The sequence below is a fragment of the Schistocerca serialis genome, chromosome 5 (assembly GCF_023864345.2).
Source record: "Schistocerca serialis cubense isolate TAMUIC-IGC-003099 chromosome 5, iqSchSeri2.2, whole genome shotgun sequence".
Taxonomy (NCBI): Eukaryota; Metazoa; Arthropoda; class Insecta; order Orthoptera; family Acrididae; genus Schistocerca; species Schistocerca serialis.
The window spans coordinates 36,660,308-36,675,114 of NC_064642.1; the positions used below are offsets into that span (position 1 = coordinate 36,660,308).

Here is a 14,807-nt window from a genome sequence, read left to right on the forward strand (position 1 = left end):
GCAAATGGTTTGTCTGACACATGCTTTTGGACATTCACTTCATATGCAATATACCCCAGATTTCTGGAGTCCCAGGTCATCTTTTACAGTCCCTAAAAGGGATTTGGTCTTTGCCAGTGGGTGGTACACGCGTTTGATCTTTTATCATCATAAAATTCTACCTATTTTTCCAGATATGTTGCCTGTGCATAAAATGTAGTATATCTTTTTGGAGTGGTCATCATTGGGTGTTGACTGTGATGTGGTCTTTTGCTTGAAGACACATTGAATTTGGCAGTCACTATAGCCGTTTTTCTGGAACATGTCTCTGTGGTGGTCTCATTCCAGTTTTAGGCTTTCTTCATTGCAGATCATGCAAGCTCTGTAGACCAGCGTGTTTAGCACTCCTTCCCTCTGTGACAGGCGATGACAGTTGGAGGTGCGAAGGCACTGGTCCATGTGGGTTTTCTTCCTGTAGACACTGTGTTCTAGTGTTTCGTCCAGTTTTCTCCATACCAGAACATCCAAGAATGGCAGCTGATTGTTTTGTTCCACCTCCATGGTGAACTGAATTTGGATGTGTGCTGGTGTGCTGGTGTTGCTAGAAAACTTGAGAACTCATCTTCCATGCGAGACCATATGATGAACATATTGTCAACATGTCTCTAAATGACTGCCTATTTTTGTGGTGCTGATTCTAGCGGCTTGTCCTCAAAGTCTTCCATGTACATATTGGCTGGGTGACAGAAGGATAGTTGCTACTCGCCATATAGCGGAGGTGCTGAGTCGCAGATAGGCATAACAAAAGCTTTCAGCCAACAAGGTCTATGTCAGAAATAGACAACAGACACAGACACACACACACACACACACACACACACACACACACACACACACACACAAACAACACACGCTCACTCGCGCGAATGCAACTCATACCTGCATAAAGCCCTTGTTGGCCAAAAGCATATTGTGCGACAGTCTTTTTATTGTGACTCTCAGCATTTCCACTATATGGTGAGTAGCAATTATCCTTTTCAAAATATTGTTACATGTTACATTCCATCCTGGATTTTCCATTGTTTGATTTTGCCAGGTGACAGAAGGCTACCCATAGGCACACCATCAGTCTGTTTGTAGTGACGTCTGTCAAAAATAAAGTATGTGGACATGATCGTGAAACTGAATAGTTTGGTGAAGGAGAGCCCAAATTTCTTTTCAATAAGGAGTCACTGGAACTTATTTAAAATAAATTAGGGTCCTCTTTCACTAAACTATTCAATTTCGTGATTTTGTCCACACATCCACATATTTCCTTTTGACAGACATTACTATGAACAGTCTGATGACATGCCAAAGGGTAGCCTTCTGTCACCTGTGGTGACCATTATGTTCATGGAAGGCCATGAGGGCAAGGCACTAGACTCAGAACAATTAAAATTAGCAGCCTTTTACAGATATGTTGCATATGTTAGTCATTTGGCGTCACAGGAAAGATGAGCTCTCAAGTTTTATTGCAACAACTGACCTCTATCCACAGTTTAGTTCACCATGGAGGTGGAGCAAAATGGTCAGCTGCCATTCTTGGATGTTCTGATATGGAGAAAACTGGACAGAACACTGGGACACAGCATCTATTGCAAAAAAACTCACACAGACCAGTATCTTCATGCCTCTAGCTGTCATCACCTGTCACAAAGGGAAGGACTGCTAAACATGCTGTTCTATAGAGCTTGTGTGATTTTTGATGAAGAAACCTCAGGAATGTGTTCCAGTAAAATGACTATAGCGACTGCCAAATTTGATGTGTCTTCAAGCAAAAGACCATACCGCAATCAACACCCAGTGAAGACCAACTGAAAGAAGTAGCCTACATTCCATCCATTGTCAACATATCTGGAAAAATCAGTAGAATTTTACAATGACAAAATATCAAATGTGTATACTGCCTGTCAGCAAAGACCGAATCCCTTTTAGGGACAGTAAAAGATGATCTGGGACTCCAGAAATCTAGAATGTATTATGTACAGTGTGAGCGAGGGAATGCATATGTCAGACATACCATTCACACAATTGAAGAAAGGTGCACGGAACACATATGGCATACTCTCCTCCAGCAGCCTACAGAATCAGCAATTGCTGAATATTGCCTTGAAACCAACCACCAAATGAAATACGGAGATACAAACATTTTGCACACACATCCCACTATTGGGATTGTATATGCAAGGTGGCTATCAAAATATGGGTACATAAGAACCTCATTAACAATGAAACTGGATTTCAGCTTAGTCAGGTGTAAGGCTTCAGCACTGAAAATTCTTCAGATGCTCTGGAAACAGAGCACCAAGCATGAGGAAAGTGGAGTGCAGACTGAGGCCCACTACTCGAATCCTGAGCATGAGCTACACCCACCACCATGGCTGGCACATCACACTACCCATATATGGGGACTGGAGGGGGGAGATGAATGGTATATTACACCCACTGGTCCAGGATGTCAGTCAGCAGGAGTAACCTGGTGATAAGGGTATGTTATATCCTCAAAAATTTGTTCTACACTGATCAGTCAACCTGGCTGCATGCCTGAGAGACTTTGAAGCAGCATGTTCACTGGGAAAACCTACAAACTTGAATTTTTCTTTCTCCCTTAGGCAGTTGAAAGTCTTGGAAGATAATTAAATATTCAATACACCAGCTCATGCTAAAATGTACTGTTCAGTGTGTTTTTCTTTAAATAATTTGGAATATGATACTAGTGAACTGTAGTTTAAGAATTAGAACTGGAATCTCTGATGGCAAATGTAAGTTAATTTGATGGTGAGAACCCATGTACTGAAGGAAGAGAACCCATGTACTGAAGGAAGTAGATTTTCATCCAAAGAATTTAACAGATTCTCCTTAGCATGGGTTAATGATAATATAGGTGCCAAATTTATTGTTTATTTGGTTCCTGTTATTTTTTATTTATTTTTATTTTATTTTTTGCTCAGTGTACTTCTTACTGCACTGTCTGTAGAATTATTCAAAATTATATAGAAAGTGACTGAAGTCAGATAACTGCAGTTTGGAGGGCTCATTTGGCTAAAATTATTAACTGAGAACCAAAATCAGTGTAGACAGCCCTATTTATGACATATTATTCCCAGGATTTGACTAATTTAATTTTGCTTTTCTTTTCCTTTATTTATAATGCAACATTCTCATTCCAATTCCCTTTCTTTTACTGTGTCCAATATCATTATACATGCTGTATTTATTCTCATAATACTCTCAACAGTCCTATTTCTTTTATTGTTCAGCATTTTTATTGTCATACACATGAGAAATGGTTGCCCATAAGAATATGTTTACAGCAGCATCCTTTGTGTGAATGAAACAAAAAATTGAGGGCCAAGTCTATTTGAATTGACTGTGTTGTTTCCTGTTTTTTATATGTATCTCTAGGAACTGCCCAGTATATATTTTCACAATGAATAATTTTTTAATGTTTCTATCTCACACAACTTGACCAGAAGAAGGGATCGGTTGGTAGGACATGTTCTGAGGCATCAAGGGATCACCAATTTAGTATTGGAGGGCAGCGTGGAGAGTAAAAATCGTAGAGGGAGACCAAGAGATGAATACACTAAGCAGATTCAGAAGGATGTAGGTTGCAGTAGGTACTGGGAGATGAAGAGGCTTGCACAGGATAGAGTAGCATGGAGAGCTGCATCAAACCAGTCTCAGGACTGAAGACCACAACAACAACAACAACAATCTCACTATTTATGCATGCACTCCTGATTTTACTCCTATCAAGTAGATGGAAAAATGGATAGTGTTATTTCCTTATCCAAATGAAGGAACCTGATTGATTTCTGAACATCCAACAGCCCTGAATTTCATTGTAAAGTGCTGCTTTTATTTTAAATCATGATATCTAACAAGTAGCATTTGTAATAACTTTTGTTCTTTGTGAGTTGGCAGACACTAACTAATTCATAATATATTCCTTGTACATCAATTTTCACTTGATAAACCATATCATTTAGTTAACTGATGTTGTTCACAGGTCAAGGGAGATGTGGAAATTACACGGAAGATTACAGCCACAGAAACAACTGAAGTTGAGCATAAGGCAAAAACACAAGAACGAGTTGTCCAAGGGCCTGTTGTAAGGAATACACATTTATTTACTGTATTTCCATAAAGTGTCCTTTGTCAAGTAGAGAGAAATGATTTTTCAGGTTTTTCTTCTACTTTTCATGTATACAGGAAAGACACTCATTTTAAGCATTATTAAATATAAGTTTCTTTATGAAGCTGTTGATTGAAGCCTGTACGACTCAGTGGACAGAGGCCAGACTGCAAATCCAAAGGCCTGGTGTTTAATCTCCATTGAGTAATAGGATTTATTTCTCATCACTTCTTCCATCTTGTAAGTGATATGTTGATGTTAAAAATATAAAGTTGCATCATTATTCAGAGTCCATGTTTAACTAAAATGGGATAACTAACTCAGTTCAAAGGTCAGAGGCAGACAAGGGCACACAGATTCAATAGACCCATGTTCAAATCAACTTTCAAGTTGACCGCCACTTTTATTTTATTTACTGCCTAAATTAAAACAAACAAATAAATAAAGACTGAAATATCTGTAACTGATATGTATCCAGTAAAATAAATATACCAACTGTGTACACTATACTGAGGCCTTAGCCAACATAATGTGGTCAGTGATTGTGAAATTTAAGTTATTAGAAATAAATGTTCCTATCTCGAGAGCTACGGGGAAAAAGACAATACAATACAAAAATAGTTAAGAATGTTTCAGAGAGAGTAAAGAATGAATTTATTAGGAGAAAGATCAGTAATAATATATCTGTGAGAACCATTTTGTTTCTTTCTGTAGCATTCTAATAATTTAAGGTGTTTCAGATTCACTGTGATGCACCAAACTTTAGTAATACTTGATGGGTAATTTTAAAGAATACTTAAGAAACTACAAGAAACATCTTTTTTGTTACAGAAACCTGCTAAGCCTCCATTTTTCACCAAGAAGATACAGCCTGTCAGAGTATTTGAGCAAGAGCAGGCTAGATTTGAAGTTGAATTTGATGGTGATCCACTTCCAACAATAAAATGGTTCAGGGAGGATTTCCCAATCCAGAGCTCGGCCGATCTTCAAATACACACATTTGGAACAAAGTCAGTTCTCATCTTGAGACAAGTGTTTATGGAAGATTCTGGTGTGTTCAGGGTAAGTCATTTCTCTGTTTCACAGATTTTGGTACACTCCACTTGCTGTTAGTCTCATTTGAAATCTTTGTAAACTTAGTTGTACATTAACACTTAGCCCTTTTTGAGTGGGAGAACGGGGATCAAAGTGTATTAACTTCATTGTTATCTATGATTACTGACAGGAGACAAAGAGTAGCACCTGGAGTGTCACCAGCACAACAACACTGGTTCTGCAAAAGTATTCCATTAAAATAAACAGATTATTGAATATACATCCTGTCTATGGAAAACAGCTAATACCATTCTTCTAATTACAAGATATTATTGTTCACTCATTGTGTTACAACAGTGTGACAAAAAAGTTGTCAACATATGGTACAGAGATGAAAAATTTGCACATAAAATTATGGTGTTTTCTTCAGGAAAGATGTGGCATATTGTTAGGCATATGAACATCTGATTTTAAAAAATAATATGCAACATATGAAATAACAGCAGTTTTTGATGACATTGTGTGAAAATGGTAATTGTAAATGAAATTGTATGAAAATAGACATTCTTTCAGTTCTTGAGGAAAAATATGGTTTTGGGGTCAGCAATTTTCCAACATTGCCTTTATGTTTTGATCTATATGACAATAATTGCATTTCATAATTGGTCACAAAAGTGTCAAATTTATTTGTTGTCTGATATCAGGATAGCCAACAATTGTGTCTGGCTGTTAACATTAAACTTCAGGTTCTGTATAGTTTTCCTCAGTTCATCTCCTGTGACTGGTTTCAAGAACATGCTTCTCATTGATTTTTGTGATAACTTAGTAACCTTCTTTTGTGGACTATTTCTTTCCAATTTTAAGTTCTTTACCACATTTATATAGTTATCATTGGGTATGTTAGCTATTTCTCTACCATCTGTAATGACTGTGTTGTTTATTTTCATTGATCTGACATATGTTTCTTTGTTTGACCTAGCTTTTTCCTGCCTTTCACCGTTAATTGCATTCCAGTCTGCCTTTGCCTTGTTTCTTGAGTTCATTATGGTAGCATTGATTGCTCTTGATTTTGCCTCTTGTATTATTTTTCTATACTTCTTTTGTAGCATTTTATAATTTTCAGCTTCATCCCTCTGTCTCAGATCCTGCAGCGTCCTTCACAGTTCTGTTATTTCATGGGTAATCCACTTTACCCGATCCTGCACCTTTTCTTGTCTCTTTAGTTTGTGGAATTCGACATTAAACTAGTGTTTAATTGTTCTAATAAATGAATGATATTTTTCATTTACATTCTGCACCTGTTGGGCTTCATTCCAGATTTCCATGCTTAATACTGTCTTGAAGATGTTACTATTTTTTTCACTGATGTTCTTGATTTCTTTGGTGGTTTGTTTTGGTTAACATATTATGTTCTTACTTCTGCAGAGGCAGATCAGCTGTCCATAATGAACAGATATTTCTGTTTGGACTACATGTGACTCATAGTTAGACCTGCTAATGTTGGCAACAATGTTGTCAATAACTGTCTGACTTTGAGAAGTCACTATGGTTGGTGCAGCCATTGTTTCCTCCATATTGCATTGTAATAACAATTCTTTAAAATCTTGTCTTCGTTTTGATTCTTTTGCCATGTCAATATTGAAGTCTCCACATATAACAACGTTTTTCTTCGTATTCATTCTTAGTAAGTTGCCCATTTTTTTCCAGAAGGATGCTAATCTTGCCGCTTGTTGATCTGTATGCAAAAACACTGTAAAGTCATTAGTCACTGCACCAGTAATTTCAAAGTCTTTTTTTCTAGCTATAGGTAATCTCACACCTTTACTGTTTGCAGTCTTTATGTGCTTTCCTGTTTTAATATATATGGAAACTCCACCAGCTTTATGTTTAGATCTACAGAAGTAACTGAATGAAATATAGCACTTTATTCTCAAGTTAGCTACCTGGGTTTCAGTTAGACCATGTGCATTGATACATAGTACGACTGGTTGTATTTCACGTAGGACTACTTCTGCTTCTAGTTTCTTGTTACTAATGTATTGAATATTCTGATGTAGTACTTTTATATAACTTTTCTTTTGTTGACATACTTATTGTGGGCTGTATTCTGAGAGCATATTGTGCAGTCCCTCCTTTTTTGTGTGGTGTTTATATTTTGCTTTTTCAGCTGCAGCAGTTGGTTCTTCTCCCCCAATCATACCATATTAGTTTCCCTTCCTTCTGACTATTTTGCAGACATCTGTGAACATTCTGCTGAGTGTTATGGGCCCTAATCTGTTTAAATTCAAGCCATCTTTTCCAAGGTAGTTTTCACTCAGAAGTTTGTTTGGGTCTATGAAAACAGCATCAAGATGATCAAACTGTTCTTTGATGGCATAATTTATTTTGGAGATATATTTGTCACTCACTGGCCTTCTTTTTATGATTCTGCTAATTTGCATACACAATGTGGCTAGATTAACCTTACTGTCAAGAAAAATTGTTGGCTATCCTGATATAAACTGAAAAATAAACTCAGTACATTTGGTGACAAATATGAATTGCGGTTATTGTAACGTAGCATAGTCAACAGCTGGCTCCAGAATCATATTGCTGGCAGTGGTTGTTATCATTCTTCCAGAGAATTTCTTTAGGAGCTGCAACTCTTCTACTAAACTCTCTTTGTTTGAGGTTTCATGAGTCCTGTGCACCAGTGTGTTGATTATGGCTTATTGTTGTCAAGTGACACGAGGAGTGGAAGCATGCAAGTATAAATGTGTATACATTGTTTTATGGCTAACACTTTGTGTTAATGTGCCATTTGGTCTTTTCTTGACTAACACGAACAGGAATAAAAGCTTGTTGTTCACTTCTCTCCACTTCATGAATCTGTGTTTTAATACAGCAAGTTGAAATGTTGCAAATCGAGAAAAAGCAAGGTGGTTTGGAGACCACTGACTCAAGAGCATGCTTCCTTAAATGTGTTGAGTACAATTTGTGACAGCAGCCACTCCATCCATCTCTTAAAAGTAATTTATGTCAATCATGAAGTAAAGTCACAAAAAATATTGCCAAGAAAAATGCAAATATAACAAAAAAATTGAGAAAATGGAATCCCAACATATATCATGCAAAAAATCAATATTTTCCTGAACAATCATACTTTGTATTGGTTTACCATTCTGATGGAAGAGTATTGAAGCAGACGGATGAGACAGTGAACAGGAGAAAGGCACTTATAAAAAAAGGTGGAAAATACTTACTTTCTGGACAAAATCTCATGATACTCTTGGTTGCCTGGAAAGCATTAGGAGAAAATAGTGGCCATGGAGCTCTCTCTCTCTCTCTCTCTCTCTCTCTCTCTCTCTCTCTCTCTCTCTCTCTCTCTCTCTGTGTGTGTCAGTCTCTCTCTCTCTCTCTCTCTCTCTCTCTCTCTCTCTCTCTGTGTGTGTGTGTGTGTGTGTGTGTGTGTGTGTGTGTGTGTGTGTGTGATTAAGCATTTTCCTCCTTTTCTAAATGTGTATCTACTGCTTATTGCCTCCTCTGTTTTGTTGTGGTTGTAAATACATAGCATCTTCCATCAGAAATTTTCCATGTACTGTTTCATGAAAGTAAATAATAGCAAGTTATAAACATGTATTTAGGACTTGTAAACATAAATGTTGCAAGCTTGAAGGAGAACGAGCACATTATTCTCAATGATCAAGTCTTTTACAGTTGTACGTGAAAGACAGAGAAACAAAAAAGCAAGGAATAATTAAGTCTTAACCTTCAGTTGTGGTTGTTCACTGATTATGAATTGAAGGCATGGTCAGAACTAGTCAAAGACAAAAATACATTTCACAGATAGCACACAAATTACACAGAACATGTATGGAAGACAGTTGTCAAAGATGTATATTAAGAACTACCAGTTACAATACAGTATGGGTTATGTGCTTTTAATTTTCTTCACGTTTGGAAGAACTGGCTTCCATATCAGTCAAAAAAATTAAAGAAACTTAGGTGAATGAAAGAGATACTGTGTGCAGCTTTGACCTATAGTATCACAATAGTGAGTCTCATGTTGTGTTACCAGCCAGCATATTTGAAACAAATTTTTTGTACTGAGTACACACAAGAACTGTGTAAGATTCTGACTTTGCCTCTTGTTAAGTAGTATTCTAATATTTAGGCAGAATATTGTAAAGGTCTCAGAAAAAATTATTAGAATTAAGTTAAGTTGGGTATACATAATAGGTGCTTTGGGGACTGCAGTTAAATGATTCAATTTATTGTCCTCATAGTCAAATTATCTGAGGGAATGATGTGAAGAATATACTGCATACATTGCTAAAAGATGTGCAAAGTAATAGTTTCAGAGTAGTCTTTTATGTTATGTATTATGGAATTTTTATTATTATTATTATTATGGAAATAATTTTTGCATAGATTGCTATGAGATAATTGTGTGAAATGAGGACAAAGATGCATTTTAAAAAGAGAAAGGCTCATAAATTAGAATTGAATTAGAAAAATATCCATCATTTTATTGATACATATTCAGATTATAAAAAAATTCTGTGATTTCTGCACCATTCTTTTCAGGTTGTAGCTGAAAATCGTGGAGGAGTTGCTAAGTGCAGTGCAAATCTAGTAGTTGAGGAAAAGCGACGCCAAGGACGAGGTGGTGTTGTGCCTCCAAGTTTCCTTACTACTATTGAAAGCAGTGTTGTAAATTCTGGAACACTTGTGCGATTTGATGCTCGTATAGCGGGCACACGACCTATTGATGTCTATTGGTTAAAGGTTTGCATAACCACTTTTTATGTTTGATATGTTTGTTGAAAAAAAAAACAAAAATAGAAGTAAAAATTCTGAAAATGGAAGTTTAGAACAGAATAAAGAGTATTTTCTGTTCTATTACAGTTACTGTGCCTGTGTCATTGTGGTAGTCATGGAATGGAGTGATTTTACAAAAATTTAAGTATTATTGGCATATAGAAATAGATAGGCAGATTGTATGAAACACTGGTTAACTATGCACATCCTTTAAAAGTGCCCACCGTCACCTTGTACCTCACAGTGCAATGGCTTAGATGTCTCTTTCAAATTGTATAGTCTTTATTTCTAATTTCATTTCCTTCCACAAAGCAAGAGCTTTCAGTTATGTGAAGTATTATCATTCATTGGCATGTCTGTTACAGCTTCTGGGATCGATGGCCCTTTAATCTATTCATACCTAATCTTAATGCATATGCATGCTATTACCTGTTGACATTATCAGTGTCTCTCAGACTGTCAAGACTCATAGGCATACTATTACCAGTTGACATTATCAGTGTCTCTCAGACTATCAAGACTGAAGGTCCTATACTTCTTACTTCTTCCAAAATGTACTCTGCCATTGACATTCACTTTTCATTTTTCAGTTAACCAACCAGGGATGAATAAATGAATTCATGTGAGAAAATAGACTTTGTTATAGTTTCATACTCTCGCTTCCTTCTTTTGTGGACCCAATATCTCCTATGCAACCAAAATTGCATTCAATATTATGAAATGGAAAGTCACCACTCACCATATAGTGGAGATTCTGAGTCGCAGATAGGCACCACAAAAGACTCTCACAATTAAAGCTTTCGGCCATTAAGGCCTTTGTCAACAGACGACACACACACGCGCGCGCTCACACACACACACACACACACACACACACACACACACACACACACACACACACACACACACACAGCCATTAAGGCATATGTCAACAATGGACAACACACACACACACACACACACACACAAATGCATCTCGCAGACACAACTGCAGTCTCAGGCAACTTAAACCACACAAATTACCTTCAGTTTAATAGGTGAGAAGGTAGTGTGTTTGTCCTACTTTTGGCTCTGTTAGTCATTTTATTGCTCATACTATTTTAATAGTGAATTATAGAGCTAAATAAAAATGAAATGGAATATGGTTTCTGAATATCATTAGTAATCTCAGAAGCACAAATAAAAAAAAAAAAAAAATGAATGGTTGAAAATTACATAAGTACTATGTACTTTAGTGGACTGAGCCAAGCCAGTGGCCATTATTTCTTGAAAAGGGAAAAAGTGTCGTGTAGCAGAAGCATAGAAGAATGTTTGAAAAATTCATTAATTATGCAATTTAATACATTATTTTTCAAGTAACAACATTTATATTCTTTCCTGAAACTTCTGTAGAAAATTGTAATCTTAATATTCAGTTTTTTGGCCCTGAATTTCCATGTAATTTTGTAGTTTCCATAGATCATTATTCATCTGTGCAAATTGTTTAGCATTGTTCATCTCCTGTATTTGAATTTGTTCATTATTCTCTTTAACCTGATAGGGCTTATAAAAATTTTCAATTTTGTTATAAATCTGCCATTATTTTGCCATGGCAGTGAAAAGGATCAGATGATAACACCTATATTTTGCAAAGAAATTGACAACTGACATTCAATGGAACAGCAAATTTGCTGTTCCTAGTCATTTTGTACAACAGTGACTGGTAACAGTACACTTGTTGTTTTGTTCACTATCAGTAACAGTCATGGTAAAGCCTAACATAAATTTTTGCAGTATTATAACTTTGGAAAATCGAGTTCAGATTCAGTTAGCCCTGCTCATGTGGGCTGTTTTAAAATATATTACACAGCAGTTCATTTAATTTGCTTATCAATCTTTCACAGAATGGCAAACGCATACCATCATCAGATATTCGATACAAGACATTGGAAGAAGATAGTGTGAATACCCTGTTGATTATTGAGGCTATACCAGAGGATTCTGGAACTTATGAATGTGTGGCAATCAACAGTGCTGGTGAAGCACGTTGTGAGGCTGAATGTCAGGTTCGGTCACCCACACAACAGAAACAACAGCAGCAACAGCAACAACAACAACAACAACAACCAGCAGGAAATGTAGCACCAGCAATTATTGAACCACTAAAGGGACAGGTCGTGAAAGAGGGACAGCCTGTTACATTTCAGTGCCGAATTTCTGGCAAACCAGGTATGGATATACATAAATTATCTAGAGTTCAAATATATTCTAAACTATCATGAAGATTTGCTCATTATAGTGAAAGACAAGCCTCCACTTTGTTACTTCTTTGTACCCATTTCTTAGATGTTTCAGAAAATATAGGGACAAGCAGTTCAAGAAAAAAATAGGAAGAGTATGTTGGGCAAGCAGCTTACATAAAATTCAGTCATATGAGAATGTGTCATCCACTTTGCCTTCTGAAATTAAGAAAACTATATATTCTCTCAAAAATAAAAGCTCATCTGGATTTGTTGAGGTTTCCAACACAGTACCAAATACTTGTTCCCATGGGATAAGCACTGTTTTTTTATATGTAGTGCATCGCTAACTCAGAGCATTTTTCCAGAGAGATTGAAATATGCCATTAGTCAACCCACCTAGAAGAAAGATGATAGGACAGATGTCAATAACTATTGACTGGTTTCACTACTGACATTTTCCAATTTCTTAGAACAGTGTGTATTCTGGAATAGTATTCCACCTGAGCAACTTCAATATCCTCAGTAAATCACAATTTCAGGTGGTGGAAGGTAGAATATCAACAGTTATGAAAAGGATGATTGCTGCTCACCATAAAGATTACAGGCTGAGCTGCAGACAGGCACAATGAAAAGACTGTTACACACAGAGCTTTCAGCCAAAACCTTCTTCAGAAAAGAAAGGAAAGTACCCACACATTCACACAAGCAGGCACAACCCATGCACACATGGCCAGTCTGGCCAGAGATAGCACTCGTGTATGTGAGGTGTGTGTGCTTATGTGAATGTGTGGGTGTTTTCCTTTCTTTTCTGAAGAAGGCTTTGGCCAAAAGCTCAGTGTGTAACAGTCTTTTCCTTGTGTCTGTCTTAAATCACAGTCTGGATCTCAGAGCATTGCTGGACTGACTAAATAACAAAATAATGCCAATTGGTATTTTCTGTGACCTGTCTAAGGCATTTGACTGCATGAATCATGGTATTCTCCTAAATTAACTGAGGTGTTATGGAATTGATAGTATAATGAACAAATGGTTAATGTTATATCTAACTACAAGAGTGTAGAAAGCTGTACTTGATCATTGAAACAGTTTAAGCAGGGGGGATTATTCTGACTGGAGAGAAATCACTTATACAGCTCTACAAGGCTCAGTATTAGGTCTACTATTGTTTCTCATACAGCAACAGAAGAAATGTTAAATAATATTCTTGAAAGTATTATTGAGTTTGTTTTCTGCGCACATGGTCTCACTCTCAAGTTCAAAAAGACAGAACATATCCAGTTCTGCACAGCTAGAGGTACTACACCAATGGTAAATGTAACACATGGTGAGGAAATAAGAACTAAGATGGAAACGTCAAAATTTTTAGGTGCCCATATTGATAGTTTTTTAAACAGAGGAAAAAAAATTATTTAGAAACTCCTAAAACAATTTAGTGTAGCAACGTTTACACTTTGAATCATTGCAAGTCATGGGGAGAGACAAACCAGTAAGTTTCCTTCAATAATCTCATATAGAATAATGTACTGAGATAACTAAATTTTAACAAAGAAAGTGTTCATTGCTCAGAAACGGGCTGTAAGAACAATGCGTGATCCTCACCTACAATCATCTTGTAAATATGAGCTTAACTCATTTCACAGTGTTATGATTAATAATACAAATGCTCCACAGGACATGAAAATAATTGGAAAAAGTTTGTCAAAATACAACCTTATTTTATCATTTGGAGTTGACATTAGAATTGTGACTGGGATAAAATGTAAGATAAATTACACTTTCAGTCACAAATCTTGAATTTATTGACAATGTATTTCAAAGCATTGGCTCTAATTCTGTATTTTAGGCAAATGTCATCCCTCAGAGAGCCAACCAGAAAAAGTGAATCACAAGTTGTACTTAATAATGGCAGAATTTAGGGTCCTGATGTGCCTATGAGTAGTTGAGTAAAAGTACTCAACGAGTGGTGTTATGTTTAGTTTACGTAAAAGTATCTGTGATAATGTCAGAAATTAAGAGGATATAAAATGCTGACTTCCAACAGCAGGAAAATCTCTACCGTATTGAGACAGAGGTATATACTAACATTGTGTATAAATTTCAGTATTGTGATGTCTTCTCTGAAAGTATTTGTCTAAAATATTGCTTTACATGGAAGTGAAACTCGAACAAGAAACAGTACAGTACTTTTATTCAAACTGAGGCAGGATGGCGGGGTTGTACGGTTGGTCATGTTCACTCTTGTGTGGAGTTTTGTTGCAAACATTCATGAAAGGGGGAGGGCAGTTAGTGATTGGCCATGTTCACATAGAATGTTGTGCTGTGATATCATAAAGTTGATAGATGATGTTGCTGTTTTCACAAATGTGTCAATCTGTAATGAAATGGAGCATGCCTGTGATAGTACTGGATTAGTATGTACTGGTTCATGTATGGGACTGCTATTATATCAGTCATTCACAGAAAGGTGACCAATGGCTAAAGGTGTTGAGAATGAAAGAGGGATAAGGCAAACTGATATTTTATGGGTTGCTCAGACAGGTGAATATCATAATGGGTGTGGTGGAAGGGATTCTGGAGTAAATATTTCTCAT

The 14,807-nt window shown here is 36.5% G+C and overlaps 1 protein-coding gene across 1 annotated transcript in view; it reads left to right on the top strand.

The window, feature by feature from the left end:
* The window catches only part of LOC126481730 (titin), a 534,189-nt gene that overhangs the window by 214,443 nt on the left and 304,939 nt on the right, over positions 1 to 14,807 (top strand). The window contains exons 68-71 of the mRNA XM_050105683.1: positions 4,034 to 4,135; positions 4,991 to 5,221; positions 9,761 to 9,961; positions 11,878 to 12,202. Coding sequence (XP_049961640.1) covers positions 4,034 to 4,135; positions 4,991 to 5,221; positions 9,761 to 9,961; positions 11,878 to 12,202 — 859 coding nt within the window. The remainder of the gene's footprint in view (positions 1 to 4,033; positions 4,136 to 4,990; positions 5,222 to 9,760; positions 9,962 to 11,877; positions 12,203 to 14,807) is intronic.